Genomic DNA, 18,205 nt, shown 5'->3' with positions numbered 1-18,205 from the left:
CAGCACCATTTGTTGAAAATGCTGTCTTTCTTCCACTGGATAGTTTTAGCTCCCTTGTCGAAGATCAAGTGAATATTTTCTTATGATCAAGGTGGATCATCAACATATTTTCTTCACAGTAAAGGCTTGTTCTGCTTGTTTATCAGCATAATAAATATTCAATAACAGACATTAAACAGTGTAGAATGGCAATTTAACACCTAGTTTTTCATGTTATTATGATTTACCTTGACATGCAATATGTGTGTCATTTGGTGATAAATTTACTTTTATATTCTGGTAATCTAACCAATATAGTTAAAGTAATGCATGCTTTTCACTTGTGCTGAATCCCTGATACCACAAGAGGGAAATTGCTTCTGAAATCCATGAATTATTGAAGGCAACCTCCTTTCTCTCAGCAACAAACAGTGCCTTTGAACTACTATTTTTAGATCGTGTATGTGTGTGTGTGTGTGTGTGTGTGTGTGTGTGTCTGTTTGAGATAACTACTTTTTTGTTCATGACTAAATCATTCAAAAGATTACTATAAATATCATTTCTCCACTATGAGCAGGTCAAAATAGGAGTCATCTGAAATAATTGTTTCTCTTTTTGGTATGACACTCCTTGGGATCCCTTCTCCTTCTCGTTGTGCACAATAAACCTGACCATGTCAAGTTAATTACTATTTTAGGTCCATTCAAAGTGACAAAGTTAACTAAAGCTTCAGAATATATATTTTGCTTATGCTTTCTATGAATACTTTTTCATTTTTCTCATAACTCTGTAAAACCAAATAACTAAAATATTCAATCTCTCAGACAGATGCTTCAGCTTTTCTGAAAACATACTGAAATGTTTTTCCCTGTTAATGTATCAGTTTATCCTACATTTTTTATTTGTTAAAGACAATTCTATGTGACAGAAATCTAGAAAACCCTGCACTACCTCACATTGCTAAAACTATGTATTAGTGGAAAGTCCTTAAACAAGATTTTCTAGCAGTATATATTTATATCTAAGTACTTAACCACTATATTTCTGAATAAATATTAAAAAACTGAATGGCTATTCTATAATTGACATGAATATGAATGTTTACCATGTTTATTGTAATGGCCTAAAATTGTAAACGATATAAATGGATACAAATAGCTGAATGCTACACAAATCAGTATATCTTCATAAAATAAAATTACATCCATCAATAAAGACATTGGTAACTGATACACTTAAAAATATGGGTAAATTATATGTTTGACAATAAGTAGAAGTTAAGAATAGAAGACACTGCCATTCTTTAATGGATATATTCACTCTGTAATCCTTGAAAAATCATGTATTAATATTTAGAATATCCATTAGTAACCCTACTATTCTAATGTGTAGATATAGAAAAGGATGCAAATTTTCTCTTTTTTCCCTTCCTCTTTTAGTGTCCTGAATTTAAAAGACCTCGAGACATTGCCGTTGACTGGGTTGCAGGAAATGTTTACTGGACAGATCATTCCAGAATGCACTGGTTCAGCTACTATACTACTCACTGGACCAGCCTGAGGTACTCCATCAATGTAGGACAGCTCAATGGTCCCAACTGCACCAGACTCTTAACAAATATGGCTGGGGAGCCCTATGCTATTGCTGTAAATCCTAAAAGAGGGTATGTTGATTGCTTGGTGTTTTTGTTTCTCAATATAATATGAATATTGATATTTATAGATTGTGCTCTGTAATTTGTTCAAGGTAAAAGAGGTTTCTGAGACTGGAAAGTCCTCATACTGCTCTCTCAGAACTGTTTCCTTTTAAAGATGTTGACACCAAATATTTTTATAAATGTTTTCTATATTATGCATTTAGTATAGGTATGAGAATCTCTTTTCGTGTCTCTGTGTTTTTATGTGCATTGATTATAAACAGTGGAATTGACGTGGTAATCACATGACTACTACCTTTAAACCACAATTGAATATGAAACATTAAATATATTAAAAGGATGGCTTAGAGATTCTGGAGATATCCTTTTTCTTTGGTATTAGATGGAATTTCTCCATTCAGTGTTGAAAAGAAATTATAAATAAAAGAAATACGTATAAAAAATAATCCAATTACTAGAACTGTAGAATATGGTATCCACCAAATGAGATCCATTTCCTTTTCAGTGACTTAGCACTGCCTGTGGCTTTAGCATTTGGAAGGTAAATGTAGACAGATCTAGAGTTCAAGACCAGCTTCAGCTATGTAAGGAGTTTGGTGCTAACCTGGGCTTTCATACCTGGAAAAGGAAATAGAAAGAAAATGCAACTCTGTCAGTTTTGGGGGGGGGATCATTCCAATAACTTTAAATTAACATCATTTTGTTGAAAATAGATTTGTCTCTCATATAATATATCATAAATACATTCCCCTTCCTTCATTCCTCTCAGATCCCCTCTACCTCCTCTCAGGATTTTATACATGTACACAACGTATTTTGATCATTTTAATATTCTAGTCCCCATTCTGACTCCTTTTAGACCCCCTTCTCACCATGTCCCCTTCCAATTTCATATCAGTTGTCTTTTAAATTTTCATTTTAGCTTTGTCACACTTATTAGTGAAGTCATCTGTAATTAGGTGAATAATCTGTTATTATAAGAAAATCTCAAGTGACTAATCTGTCACCATATATATATATACATATATGTATATATATATACATATATATATATATATATATATATATATATATATGATACTTACAAGTGATAGAAACAGTCTTATCTAGGTTTTAAGGAGTTTTCAGAACTAAAAATTGTATAACAAATAATAAGCTATGATGTACATTGGTAAATAATGTTATCTCCAAAACTTACATTTGGGTGACATTTTATTTATAATACTGATTTGCAAAACTCCGGGTTGAAGTTGGACATTGTGTAGTTTTCAAGTTGGGTCAGGAATCTGCTTACTGAGGGAACCGAGTTATTCTGACACATGTGATCTGAGCAGTTACTGGCAAATGGAGGAGACAATATTCACAGCACCATCCCCAAACTAATCTCCTTGACCTGCTCTCTTTAGGATGATGTACTGGACTGTAATTGGGGATCACTCCCATATAGAAGAGGCAGCAATGGATGGCACTCTGAGGAGGGTTTTAGTACAAAAAAACTTACAGAGACCCACAGGTATGATGTATTCAGCACATATTAAATATGAAGCAAAATGCTAACCATATTAGTATTAACAGGGTTTTTTTCTAGTTTTATTTATGAAATAACTATGTCACAAGATGACAAACTAACGTGAAGTATGATGTTATTAACATTAACATTTTATATTCTAGTTTGCCAACACAAGAGTCAGGTTACTCTCATGCTGGGAGGCACACTATTGAGCATTATTTGAAAACTGCCAAAGTTGTTAGCAAGTTCTTACATGAATAAAATTTTGACAGACGCCAGCAATCCATTTAGGTATTATCACAGATATATGTTTAAGTTACTGGAATATATGGTAATACTTATGGAAGATGTCTATTGAAATGAACTGAAAGGTGGTGGCAAATCTAACTACCTTCTGTAAAGGCCAGGTTTCATAATGCCTGTAATTCACATTCAGTTCTTTTTATTGCTATCCTATTCTTCTTCCCTAAGGTTATCTAGAACTCCTAACACTGTTCTCTCAGCACCACCTTGATAAAGCTGCCTTATCTGAACGCCCACTGGATGTTTCAATAACTTGCTATCTCTTTCTACTGTGCCATATCAAAATTTGATGTTAAATTAATAATATATTTACAAACTGTAGGAATCCAAAGAGTCTGTACCACCCATGCTACTCAGTGCACGCTAGTTAGAAAAACAAAATGATTGTTCATATGCATGACTTATTTTGATTTTTATTTATGCTTGGTTATCTTTTGTAATTTAAAATAAATTTGGGAGTTACATTTCATTGACTTTAAATTTGTTTTGTGAATTACATTTAACTCTATTGATTTTACTCTTTATGGAATTGAAAACAATTGAGGGATTCAGTCTGTCATCATATGTCTGTCCTTCAAGTACCATGTGCTTCTGGAGGTGAAGAAAAAGTTTCTAAACTCATGAAGCTTGGGCCAGCTATTGTGAACCTTATGCCATAGTAGAAATTATAGTGCATACTTAAATAATTTATACAGTTATAGTTACTATATAGAAAAGAAAAGCACTATAGAATGGATATCTATTTGGGATACTATTTCCTTATGATTCTCCAGAACTTTATTCCATAATTTGTTGCTTAAGGAATAACCTCCATAGAGGCAGCCAACTATGTTAGATTTTATTCACTATGACTGACACAAAAAGGATGGTTATTTTTGCTCAGGGTTTTAAAACTTGCTAATGAAAAGCATTGCTTGAGTCTGAGGTAAAGGGTAATAACATGGTATTAGCAGTGTTTTCCTGATACTACTCCCCAACAGAAGAGATGAAGTAGAGAGAAAAAATGACCAAGGACCAGGTGTGACCTTGGAAATCTTGCTCCCAAGTTCCCACATTACAACCTCCAACAGTACTACCAGATTTCCTTTGTGTTACTATGATAAAATATTATGACCAAAAGCAAATTATGGGAGGAAATTGTTTGTTTGTTTGTTTGTTTGTTGATACATATTAGCCACATTTTCACTTCTCTTCTCTGCCCCATCCATCAGTCCCATCTCGCCTTTTCCCAGCAGTTCCAATCATTTCTCCTTTATCTTCAGAAAAGGCCATGCCTCCCATGGATATCAACCAGTCATGACACATCAAGTTGCAATAAGACTAGGCTTCCTCTCCTATTAAAACTGGAAGGGCCAACAGATTCAGAGACACTCCCTGCTTCCACTATCAAGAGTTCTACAACAAGCTATACAACTCTAAGTTAAAAACAGAGGTCCTAATTCAATCCCCTGCAGGCTCCATGATTGTCAGTTCACTCTCTGTGAGTCCTTATGGGCCCAGATTAGTTGATTCTGTGTATTCTATTGTGGTGTCCTTGACACCACTGGCTCCTCTAGAACTCCTTTTACATTTTCTGCAGGACTCTTCAAGTATTGCATAAAGTTTGTCTGTGGGTTTCTTAATTTCTTTACATTAGTTTCTGGATGAATCCTCTCTGATGACAGTTGGACTAGGCACCAATATAAAAGTATAGCAGAGTATCATATAGAAATCATTTTATTGACTTTTTTTCAGTCAATGTTGGTTCTATGGTAGTTCTCTGGCTATTTGAGCCTCTAGTTCCTGGCAGTGTCAGAGGCAGGCTCATTTTCACAGCATGGGTCTCAAGCTAGACCAGTCACTCATTGGATACTCATACAATTTCTGAATCAACTTTACCCTAGCACATCTTGTAGGCAGGACAAACTGTTGGTTCAAAGTGATGTGGCTAGGTTGGTGGTCTAGTCCTTACACTTGAAGTCTTACCTGGTTACAGAAGACTGGTAGCTTAAGCTCCAGATCCCTTATTACTCAGAGTATTAGCTAGGGTCATCCTTAGTGATTCCTGAGATCTTCAGTTATACAAGGCTCCTAGTTTATTCTAGAGAGTCTGTCCATTCAAGTTTTCTGTCCCAGTACTCTCTCCATCCTTTTCCCCCTACCTGATCCTATCAGTTCCCATCCTCATATCTCCATGCTTGTCCACTCTCTATTTCCCTTTCAGAATTAGATTAATGCTCCCCCCCCCATTGAACCCTTCTTGTTACTTAGCTTATCTGTGTCTGTGAATTATATCATGGTCATCCTGTACTTATGGCTAATCTCTAATTATAAATGAGTACACAGTTTGTTTTTCTGGATCTGGGTTACTTCACACAAGATGATAGTCTCTAGTTTCTTCCATTTCTCCAGCAAATTTCAGGATGTCATTATTTTTAACAAGTGAGTAATACTCCTTTGTGTAAATGTACTACATTTTCTTTATCCATTGTTTAGTTGATGGACATCTAGATTGATTCTAGTTTCTGGTTATTATGAAAAAAATAAAAGCCTCTCTGAACATTGTTAAGTAAGTGTCCTTTGGCATAGTGGGTTATCCTTTGCCCAGGAATGGTATAGTTGTGTCTATAGGGAGATTGAGCTTCAATTTTTCAAGAAACCACCATATTGATTTCCAAAGTTCTATAAAAGTTCGCCCTCTCACCAGAAATAGAGGAGTGTTGCCCCTTGCTTCACATCCTTTGCAGCATGATCTGACACTTGTGTTTATTTATCTTAGCCATTCTGACATGATAGAATCTCAGAGTAATTTTGATTTCCATCCCCCTGATGGATAAGAATGGTAAATATTTCTTTATGTGATTCCTGACCATATACAATTTCTCTGAGGAGAATTCATCACTTAGATCTGTACCATATATTTTAACTGGATTATTTTGCTTACTAATATCTAGTTTCTTGAGTTCATTATATATTTTGGATATCAGTCTTCTGTCATTTTGTGAGTGTGTTACCTCAATCAGGAAGATATTATCTAGTTTCGTCCATTTGCCTGTGAATTTCATGAAGTCATTGTTAATAGCTGTATAGTACCACATTGTGTAAATATACCACATTTTCAGTATTCATTCCTCTATTGAGCAACATCTGGGTTGTTGCCAGCTTCTAGCTATTATAAATAAGGCTGCTATGAACATAGTGAAGCATGTGTTCTTGTTATATGTTGGAGCATCTTTTGATTATATAGCCAGGAGTGTAATTGCTGGTTCCTCAGGTAGTAGTATTTCCAATTTTCTGAGGAGCTGCCAGACTGATATCCAAAGTGGTTGTATCAGCTTGAAATCCCATCGGCAATGGAGGAGTGTTCCTCTTTCTTCACATCCTTCCCAACATCTGCTATCACTTGAAGTTTTTTTTGTTTTTTTTTTTGTTTGTTTTTTTGTTTGTTTGTTTTTGTTTTCGAGACAGGGTTTCTCTGTGTATCCCTGGCTGTCCTGGAACTCACTTTGTAGACCAAGCTGGCCTTGAACTCAGAAATCCACCTGTCTCTACCTCCCAAGTGCTGGGATTAAAGGAGTGCGCCACCACACCCGGCTCACTTGAAGTTTTGATTTTAGCCATTCTGACTGGTATAAGGTGGAATCTCAAGTTCATTTTGATTTGCATTTCCTGGCTCACTAAGGATGTTGAACATTTCTTTAGTTGCTTTTCGGCCATTCAAGATTCCTCAGTTGAGAATTCTTTGTTTAGCTCTATACATCTTTTAAAAATAGAGTTAATTGGTTCTCTGGAATCTAGCTTCTTGAGTTCTTTGTATATATTAGATATTAGCCCTTCATCGGATATAGGTGGGTAACAATCTTTCCTAATCTGTAGGTTGCTGTTTTGCCTATTGGCAGTGTCTTTTGCCTTTGCAATCCCATTTGACTATAGTTGAACTTAGAGCCATTGGTGTTCTGTTCAGGAAAATTTTACCCATGCTGATGTTTTTGAAGAGCTTTCCACTTTCTCTTCTATTAGATTCAGCATATCTGGTTTTATGTAGATGTCCTTGATCCACTTGGACTTGATCTTTGTACAAGGAACTAAGAATGTATGAATTTGCATTCTTCAACATGCTGACCACCACTTGAGCCAGCGCCATTTGTTGACTATGCTGTCTTTTTTCCATAAGATGGTTTTGGCTTCTTTGCCAAAATCAATTGATCATAGGAGTGTGGGTTTAATTTTAGGTCTTAAATTCTATTCCACTGAACTACCTGTCTGTTTTTGTACCAATACCATGCTGTTTTTTATCACTATTACTCTGTAGTACAGCCTGAGGTCAGGGATGGTGATTCCTCCAGAAGTTCTCTTACTGTTAAGAATAGTTTTCACTATCTTGGTATTTTTTGTTGTTGTTGTTGTTATTCCAGATGAATCTAAGAATTATATGCCCCAGTATAGGGGAACGCCAGGGCCAAGAAGTGGGAGTGGGTGGATAGGGGAGCAGGGCAGTGGGAGGGTAGAGGGAACTTTCAGGATAGCATTTGAAATGTAAATAAAGAAAATACCTAATAAAATTAAAAAAAACTTGCTCTACCTCTGTAAAGAATTGAGTTGGAGTTTGAATTTTGGTGGAGATTACATTGAATCCGTAGATTACTTTTGGTAAGATGGCCGTTTTTCTATTGTTATTCCTGCCAATCTATGAACATAAAAGATCTTTCTATCTTATGAGGCCTTCTTCAATTTCTTTCTTCAGAGGCTTGAAGTTCTTGTTGTACAGATATATCGTTCACTTGCTTGATTACAGTCACACCAAAATATTTTATATTGCTTGTGACTATTGTGAAGGGTGGCCTTTTCCTAATATCTTCCTTTTTTTCTTTCTCTTTTTATTATCTTTTGTCTTTTATTTTTTATTTATTTACACTCCATATTTTATTTTCCCCTTGACCACCTTTCAACTGTTGCACTTCCCATATTTTCTCCCCATCCCCCTGTCTTCATGTGGATGTCCCCACCCCAGCCAAAACTCTAACCTCCCTGAGTTAGTCTCTTGAGGGTTAGGTGCATCTTCTCTGACTGAAGCCAGACCTGGCAGTCCTCTGCTGTATATGTGTTGGGGGCCTCATATCAGCTGGTGTATGCTGCCTGGTTGGTGTTCCAGTGTTTGAGAGATCTTGGGGGTCCAGGTTAACTGAGACTGATGGCCTTCCTACAGGGTTGCCCTCCTTCTTAGCTTTTCCAGCCTTTCTCTAGTTCAGCCACAGGAGTCAGCAGCTTCTGTTCATTGCTTTTGTTTTTGTTGATTCTCTTTGTTTGTATTTTGTTGATTTGGGCCCTGAGTTTGACTATTTCCTGCCGTCTACTCCTCTTGAGTGTGTTTCCTTCTTTTTGTTCTATGGCTTTTAGGTGTGCTATTAAGTCACTAGTGTAGTATCTCTCCAATTTCTTTACAAGGGACCTTAGTGTTATGATTTTTCTTCTTAGCACTGCTTTCATTTTGTTTCACAAGTTTGGGTATGTTGTGTCATCATTTTCATTGAATTCCAGGAAACCTTTAATTTCATTTTTTATTTGTCTGTGACAAAGTTATCATTGAGTAGAGAGGTGTTTATTTAGTTTCCAAGAGAATGTTATTTGTTATTGATGTCTAGTCTTCCACTGTGTTGATCTGATAGAAGGCATGGGATTATTTCAATCTTCATGTGTATGTTGAGGATTGTTTTATGAACAATTATATAGTCAGTTTTGGACAACATCCCATGAGGTGCTGAGAAGAATGCATATTCTTTTATTTTAGGGAGAAATGTCCTGTATATATATATGTTAAATCCATTTGGTTTATAACCTTTATTAATTTCACTGTGTCTCTGTTTAGTTTCTATTTCAATAACCTGACCACTGGTGAGAGTCAGGTATTGAAGTCTCCCAGTATTATTGTGTATTTTGAGTTTAGGAAAGTTTCTTTTATGAATGTGGATGCCCTTGCATTTGGAACATGATGATCAAAATTGAGAATATCTATTGGTGGATTTTTCCTTTGATAAACATGAAGTATCATTCCCCATCTTGCTTGATACCTTTTGGTTGAACGTCTACTTTATTGGATATTAGGATGGCAACTGCTGCTTGTTTCTTGGGGTCATTTGTTTGAAAGACTTTTTTCCCCAGTCTTTTTCTCTGAGGTAGTAACTGTCTTTGTTATTGAAGTGTATTTCTTATATGTAGCAAAATGCCAGATCCCGGTTGTGTATCCAGTCTGTTAACTTATGTCTTTTTATTGGGTAATTGAGTCTGTTGATATTGAGAGATATTAAAGACAACTGATAGTTCCTGTTATGTTTGTTGTTGTAGGTAGCATTATGTGCATGTGACTCTCTCCTTTTGGTTTTGTTGTGAGATAACTAATTACCTGGGTTTTTTTCCTTCTTTTTTCTGTGCTGTAGGCACCTGTCTTGCTTTGGAGTTTTTCTTCTAGAATCCTCTTTAGGTCTAGTTTGGTAGATAGATATTGATTAAATTTGGTTTTGTCCTAGAATATTTTGGTTTATCCATCTATGATGAATGAGAATTTTGCCATATATAGTAGCCTGGGCTGGCATTTGTGTTATCTAAGATTTGCTTGACCTCTGTCCCAGCTCTTCTGCCTTTTAGGGTCTCTGTTGTGAAAGCTGGTGTAATTCTGATTATACCTTCATATATTACTCTGCCTTTTTTTCTTACAGCATTTAATATTTTTTCTTAGTTCTGTTTATTTAATGTTTTGATTATTATGTGACAAGAAGATTTTCAATTTTGGTCAAATCTATTTGGTATTCTATTGATTTTTTGTACATTTTTGGCAATTTCTTTCTTTAAGTTGTGGAAGTTTCTCTGATGATTTTGTTGACAATGTTGTATGGTCTTTGAGCTGGAATTCTTAGATTTGGTTGTTTCATTGCTTCCTGGATTTCCTAGATGTTTTGGGTTAGGAGTTTTTTATGTTTTGAATTTTCTCTGACCATTGTGTTAATGTCTTCTAAGGTATTTTACATACCTGTTATTCTCTCTTCTATCTATTGTATTCTGTTGTTGATGCTTGTATTTGTAGTTCTTGACCTCTTTCCTAGGTTTTCCATTTCCAGGGTTGCCTCCACTTGTGTTTTCTTTATTGTTCCTATTTCCATTTTTAGGTATTAGAATGCTTTGTTCAATTCCTTCACCTATTTGTGTTTTCCTCTTTAAGTGCTTCTAACAGTTAAACTGTGTTTTCCTTTATTTCTTTCAGTGACTTATTTATATCCTCCTTAAAAGACTCTATTATCTTCAGGAGATAGGAATTTAGGTTGGTATCCTGGTTTTCAGGAGTGCTGGTGTAATTGGGGCTTGCTGTTGTGAGAGAACTGGGTTCTAATGATGCCAAAGTGTATTGCCTTACGAATGCCTTTCACCCTCTGGTTATCTCTGGTGTTCGCTGAGCTGGGAGTCTGTCTGTAGCCTGCTTCCTGTGTCCCTGGGTTGCTGCAGCTCTCTTGGGAGGCTGGTAGCCCTGGCTATATTGACCTTCTTGGAATCCCTCAGTTTGTGTGGTCTTCAGAGAGGCATACATGCCTGTGATCTGTTGCCCTGGGTGCAGCTGATCTGGGAGACCTTCATACTGTGGGGTCTGTTGCCCTGGGTGCCGCAGACTCTCTGGGCCCCTTTGTCTACGTGGAATGGGTCTCTAGTCACAGGTGGGCAGAGCGTTGGATGAAATGACAGAGATGCACACAGGAGAGGTTGTATGGAATCTGAATGTAATTTGTCAAATTGAGCATGAAACTTTTTATACAGAAGAAAAAAGGGAAGTTGGGTGACACACCAGCAAGGTACAAAGAGGTTACTGGATTCTTACACAAAACAGAGGAATACAAACACAGAAGGTCTGACAGGAACCACCTGGGATAGAATTCATTGTCAACAACTGGGATCAAAAAGAGCTCCACCTAAAGTCCACTTAATCTTAGAAGCCAGGGTCAAGGGCTTCGTGCCCTTGCCATAGTTCTTATTTAAGTCTATTGTATAGTCCACCTCCCCCTTAGGCCATTGTAAATATGTGTGCATGGGTGTAACTCAGCTATCTAGTAACTCAGCTATATAGTTCTAAGTATCTACTCTGGTTCCTCCTTAGGTCTCAAACTTCCTTCTTCCTAGATGATGGTAAATTCCTGTGTAGGGCAGTGACTTAGCTTTTATTCAAAGTGATACTATAATACCAGAGGCAATTCTGTATGTCACTGAATAGGCAACATTCTTACTGAATTCCAAGTCCATGGTCAGCTCAAGGACTTTCTAGGACATTGGAACACTGACAAAGGCTTAACTATGTCAGAATTCAATTTTAAAAGGCACTTATAATAAGATAATAATAAAAGAGAGCATGTGGATCCATACACCAGACTAGGAATAGGGTATGAGTATATGGGTTACTGAGAACTCCAGAACTCCAGGAGGTGAGCTTCCGTGAAACTCTTTGCCCTGTGAGTGGCTTTTAGGCTTCACAGCCTGTCAAGCTGACTCGACCGGAGTGCCTGGCACCTGGGTACATCAGATATCTTGGGAGGCCTTCAGACTGTTAGTTCTGTTGCCCTCTGTGCAGTTAATATTCAGGGAGGCTTTCAGACTGAAAGGACTTCTGAGGAGCAGATAAGCTGATGTTCTTCTCCAACAGTAGGCACAGGCTGGAAAATGGGTATAGTTTGAGTTGGGGAGATCGTGGTGATTGCTTCTGAGCCCACTGAGCTCCTTAGAGTTCTCAGCTGCTGTAGTTGTCTGAGAGGATCCCTTACATGTTGCCCTGCATGCAGATATCCTGGGAGGCCTTCAGACTGTGGTAGCTTCAGAGGAGGAGACAAACTGATGATCTGCCCCAGCTGAAGCCACAGGCCTGGAAAAAACTATTTTCTGGGTTTATGTGATGATATTTTCATTCCCCTATTCCTATTATTCATAGGCATTGATTTTTTTCATATTGTTTCAAAATTCTTGGATGTTTTGTGGCAGGATTTATTTTTTTTTGATTTAGTATTTTCTTTGACTGATACATCCATATCTTCTATCATAGCTTTAATTATTGAGATTCTCTCTTTCATTCATCCTGTGTATTATGTTGTCACTGTTCTTATTCCTTAGATTCTCTCCATTTATGCTTTCTTAATGCTTCTATTTCCATTTTCATGTCTTTAACAGGTTAACTGTTTCTTTCAGTTGTTTATTATTATTATTATTCTCTAAGGGATTTACTAATTTCCAATTGTTTGTTTTCCTTAATTTCTTTAAGGATTTGATTCATTTCCTCTTCAATTTTTTTTCTTATGCTTCAGCTATATTTTATTATTCAAGACCTGCTGTGGTAGGATATCTGGACTCTGGTGGAGTCATACTTCCCTGGCTACTATTGATGGCATTTTTTTTTTCTGGAATCTAGGCATCAGTATTTGAGGTGGTTGTAGGTCTAGGTTGCAGATTTTGCATTTGTTTTGGTTTGGTGGGAATTTTGTTTCTTGGTTTGTGCTGCCTCTCTGGATTTTCAGAGTGTGTGTTGACTGATTGGTTCTGTTTTACTTGATTGTCCAGCTAGTGTGTTTATGGGGTAATACTTGCAGGGGTTTTTAAGGCTGGTCTTCTGGTAGGCCCAGCTTCTGGTTGAGCAAGAGATATTTGCTGGTGCTGGGGTCTGGGACACAGTGACAAGGTAGGTGGGAAAAGACAGGGGAATTCACAGGTGGGTTGGGATGTGGGCAGGGGATGCTACTGCTGATGTTCTGTTCTGACCCAAAAATTGGGTCTGGGGTAATAGAGATTGTGAGAGAAATCTGGTTGTAGCCTATCCAGTCTTCTGGTAAGTGTACCTTGTGGTGGAACAGGGCTAATATGCTGGGGTCAGGAGGCTGTGACACAGGGATCAGACAGGAAAGAAAGACTAGGGTCTTTGGGATCCATAATAGGCCTGCAAATGTGGGAGGAGAAGCAGCAGCTGGTGTTCTGCTGTAGCACTAAGCGTGACCCTGAGAATAGGCTCTGGGGTTATAGAGAGTAGGCAAGGTCTAGGTTCAGCTTATCTGGTCTTTTGGCAGCTATAGTCTGTGGTGAAGTAGGAGCTATTTGCTGGAGTTGGGGACTGGGATTTGTCCCAGGAGGGCAGGAGAGCAGGAAGGTCTGTGAGATTCACAATAGGCAGGCACAAAGAGGAGGTAAAGCTGCAGCAGCTGGTGTTCAGTTGCAGCTGGTGTTCTGTTGCAGCTGGTGGTATGTTCTGAACCTAATTTAGCTTTCACAAATAGCACCCTAATAGAAAGTGATGATGAAATACAATGAACTAACTGTTCTGAATTTCCATATATGTATATACTATACACTTGGAGTTATGTGCCTGTATAAATACAGTCACTGGGATACTTTATATCAGAATATATTCACTGTTAATATATTGCTAACATTTTAGACTTAGCATTATTCTCCATTTTCTTGGTGTATATAAAACTTTCTTCTAACCTCAATGTCAGACACCATCATAAAATGCATATCTATCTTAAAGTTTCTTTGAATCCATGTATATACTTTAGTTCTTTATATGTTGTAGTTTTATAGAAATGTTACATTTCTGTTATGCATTCAGAGTGAAAAATGATACTATGTGACATACAGTTCATTCATTTATGGCTTATACTTTAAAGATAGTATCTGCTAGGTGAACTTTTGGAATATAAATCAACCTGTCTCTGTGCAATTATGTGATGTCTGTATGTACTTGGTGCAGAAGTCTACACTCTAATCAAGTAGCTTAATACCACAACTCTTACTGGAAAAATTGCCACCATCATGAAATATCAGTTTGTGACAGCTGTTGGCACTTTATCAGCTATGCCTTTAATGTTACAATGTTACCCCTAATTAATATTCTATATGTCAAATATTGTAAATTATCCCAAAACATAATCAATATTCTCTATAGTCATAAATATTTATATGTGAAAATTATATCTAAGTGTGTAGGCAAATATAATTAATATAGTTTAGATTCTGAATAATTACATTTATCAAAATATAAAAATGAAGAATACAAAAATAAGTATTTGCTAGTATTTAAGACTGTTGAACACAGAACCTGGAACTTGACATTTCAATTAAATTGGCAGAGTACATAAATGACAAAAATTGAAAGATATTATCAATACCTTTTAAAATATAGGCCATAATAAAAAGTATTGTATGTCAGTCATATGCTTAATCTGAATGAATAATAGAAATGTAATATTTCTATAACACCACAAGATATAGAAAAATATACAAATAATTATTATGAGACATGTTAGCTATTCATTTTGATGTGATGTATAAGTTTGGTCTTAGAATAAAAATGTATGTACACATCAATATTTATGTACACAAAGAAATTGGTGATATAAATTACTATAAATTAGTTAAAATATTAGGAATACATAAACAATAAATGTATTTCTAAGCAAAGGCATCTCAGTGGACATATTTGTATAAGCACCCCATCTCCCATTCTTCTACATATAAAATGTGAATACATACCATACAAAGTAGTAGTTCATGATATTTCATTATCATTTTCTATTAGTGTGAAATTTTTGAAAGTTAAAGTACCTTTTATTTAAGTATCTTTGAAAATTTCAGAGTTAAAATAATTTTAATACCCCTAACATATAATGGAGGCCTAGGCATCATGGACAATTCTATGCTGAAAGAACAACTCTGGGAATGGGATTCCGCTGTTCTGCATTACAGTCTACTGAGCTGTGGTCTGTATCCTTAATGACCTTTTCTATGTATAGTAATGTTATACTTGATTAACCTGAGGAAAAAACAACACTAATAGATAAATTGATTCAGGAAAGCGAAAGTCTGATTTCATAGGCAGAAACCTCCAAGTTATTAAGTAAGGGGGAGTGTGGGAGAGCAAGTCTTCCTCTGAGATGTACCCCAAACACATTTGCCAATACAAAGTGGTCATCCATGAAATCATATACATAGAAACAAAACTAAATGCTAAACTCAGCACATTGTGTGTGTATATATATATTACATATATACATATATGTAATATATATATGTGATATATATATATATATGTATATATATATCAACAAAGATGAAGCAGGAGAACAAGAATGAGGCATGAGGCAGAGGGACATGAGAGAGCTTGGAAGGTGGAAGGAGTAGAAGGAAGATGATGTAAATGTAATTTAAATTTAGAAAATATAAGGTTAGATTTAAAAATACAGCACTTTATTTTAAATATTCTATACTTCTATTAATTTCATAACATATATATGTCATTTTCAGTTCAGATAAAAACATTATTTTCTGAAGTGTTTTATTTTTATTGCTATTGGCAGTTTACTAAAAACAAGGAGGAGATTTTTTTCAAGATGGACATGGACTTGCTATTTCATACAAACTTGACTTTTATGCTATCATAAGAAAAGTTTGTTGATTCCTTTATTAACTTTCTAATTTAAAAGACAATTTTTTTCTGTTTACCTAAAGGACTTAAGAAAAAGCATAGTCACTGATTTAAGGATTATTTGTAATCTAAATTCCACTTTTATAAAAGTTTTGTTCTTCGTTGTACAGTTTCTATTTTTGCATAATTCTATCCTATAGTCCACTTCTTGGCAAGAGATGATATGGTCATGTGTACTTGTAATAAAAACATGATACCTATAATCTGTCACTTGTTTACTCTCTTCCAAAATAAGCAAGTATAATCTAGAAATGAAAAACTAATTTAACTGAGGAAAAGTTTTGTTTTATTTACCTCTTCAGTCTATTAAATTCACAGAGGTGCAAGGTGGTTATTCTTTCTTCACCAAGGCTGGACTTAATATCAATAGTGGAAACTTGGATCATTTCAGAGCTCACATAGCCCAGAAGCAACAGCAGTTTTAGAACACCAAGCTCCATGGCACAGCCTCCACTTTAAGTCATGTTGCACTATTCCTTAGAGAGTAGCTAAGCAAAGAACTTCTCTCTGTATTACTTAAGTATTAAGACATTTCTATACTTAGGTTATATCTCAACTAGAACTACATAATGAATTAAAGATCATTATGACAGTGCTTTTAGTGTTATTGTGCTTTTCTTTTATACTGTTTAAGTCTAGAAGTTTTGCCTAATCCAAAATTGTCTTTTATTCAATGGACCTTTACATGGAGGTATATCAACACTTTATGATACCAATCTGCTATATTCACATTAATTGAAGGTGGATACTATATTCAGTGAAAAGACTACCACACAAACTAGGCATCTAAAATAGTTAAGACTCACTCCAGTATTCATGTGTCATAAATTATATTACTTTTTCACACCTGAATAGCTTTACTTTTTAACTTAGAGTATACATTGATGGTATCTTTGCAAGAACATATGGGCAGAACTTTGATTTGTAAAATAAACAACAGAGGAGAAACAACTTTTTTTAAGCTTTTCTTTTCTATATCATTTTTATTTTTTTAATTATTTATTTTATTTATTTACAATTCAAATGTTGCCCCCCTTTCAGTCTCTCATCCCAAGAATTCTTCACTCCATTCCCTTTCCCCTTTGCATCTGAGTGTTCCCAATCCTCCCCCTCCCCCTGACAGTAAACTTCTCAAGGACATCAAGTCTCTACATGATTAGGCAAATCCCTTCCCAGTGAGGCCAGACAAGGCAGTTCTCTGCTACATATGTGCCAGGAGCCTCAGCCCAGCCCATATATGCTCCTCAGTTGTTGGCTTAGTCTCTGGGAGTTCTGAGGAGTCTAGAATAGTTGACACCGTTGGTCTTCCTATGGGGTTGCCATCCTCTTCAGTTCCTTCAATCTTTCCCCCTAATGTCCCCCTAACAAGGGTTCTAGACCTCCATCCAGTGGTTGACTATAAGTATCTGCATCTGTTTCAGACAGCTGCAGGTGGAGGCTCTCAGGGGACAGCTATGCTGGGTTCCTGTCTGTAAGGACAGTATAGCATCAGTAATAGTTTCAGGGTTTGCTTCCTTCCTGTGGGATGGATGCCATGTTGGGCCAGCCACAGACATTCTTCCTTGAGTCTCTGACCATTTTTGTCCCTGAATTTCTTTTAGACGGGAATATTTGTGGGTCAAGAATTTTGAAGGTAGTTTGGTGCCCCTACTCCTCCATTGGGGTCCATGTCTAACTATTGGAGTTGGGGGTCTTCAAGTTATGTCTCCCCACTGTAAGACATTTCATTTAAGGTCAACCCATTGAGTTCTGGAAGCCTCTCACATTCCAGGTCTCTGAGTCTTTCTAGAGATTGCCGCCACTTCCACCCCCACCTTGGCAGCTGTATTTCTATTCATTCTCTTGGTTCTCTGGTCTTCTATCCTGTCTGCCCCCATACCTGATCCTACTCTCCTTTTCTCCTCTCCATCCCCTCTCCCAATCAGGTCCCTCCCTCCCTCTGCCTCCTATGATTTTGTTCCTGCTTCTAAGTAGGAGTGAAGCATCTTCACTTGAGGCTTCCTTCATGTTTAATTTCTTAGAGTCTGTGGTTTATAGCATGCGTTTTCTTTGCTTCATTGTTAATATCAACTTATCAGTGATTACATACCATGCATTTCCTTTTGGGTCTGGGTTACCTCAATCAGGATGATATGAGAAACAACCTTTTAATAAAATATTACTTTTTTTTTTTTTTTTTTTTGGTGCACTCACAAAGACCTAGTATGAAAGTGATGATGAGCTAGGCAGTCTTTGACTGGCCTCAGTGAGAGAAACAGCAGATAATCTTTGAGAAACT

The 18,205-nt window shown here is 36.4% G+C and overlaps 1 protein-coding gene across 2 annotated transcripts in view; it reads left to right on the top strand.

The window, feature by feature from the left end:
• Positions 1 to 18,205, top strand: part of Lrp1b (LDL receptor related protein 1B) — a 1,970,757-nt gene that overhangs the window by 1,886,160 nt on the left and 66,392 nt on the right. For both annotated transcript variants that reach the window (XM_029472167.1, XM_021181392.2), the window contains exons 78-79: positions 1,419 to 1,642; positions 3,043 to 3,149. In XM_029472167.1, the coding sequence (XP_029328027.1) occupies positions 1,419 to 1,642; positions 3,043 to 3,149 (331 nt within the window). The remainder of the gene's footprint in view (positions 1 to 1,418; positions 1,643 to 3,042; positions 3,150 to 18,205) is intronic.

This window comes from Mus caroli, chromosome 2 (genome assembly GCF_900094665.2).
Source record: "Mus caroli chromosome 2, CAROLI_EIJ_v1.1, whole genome shotgun sequence".
In the NCBI taxonomy this organism is placed as follows: Eukaryota; Metazoa; Chordata; class Mammalia; order Rodentia; family Muridae; genus Mus; species Mus caroli.
Note: the sequence above shows the minus strand (reverse complement) of the source record. Positions and strands in the feature narration are given on the sequence as shown.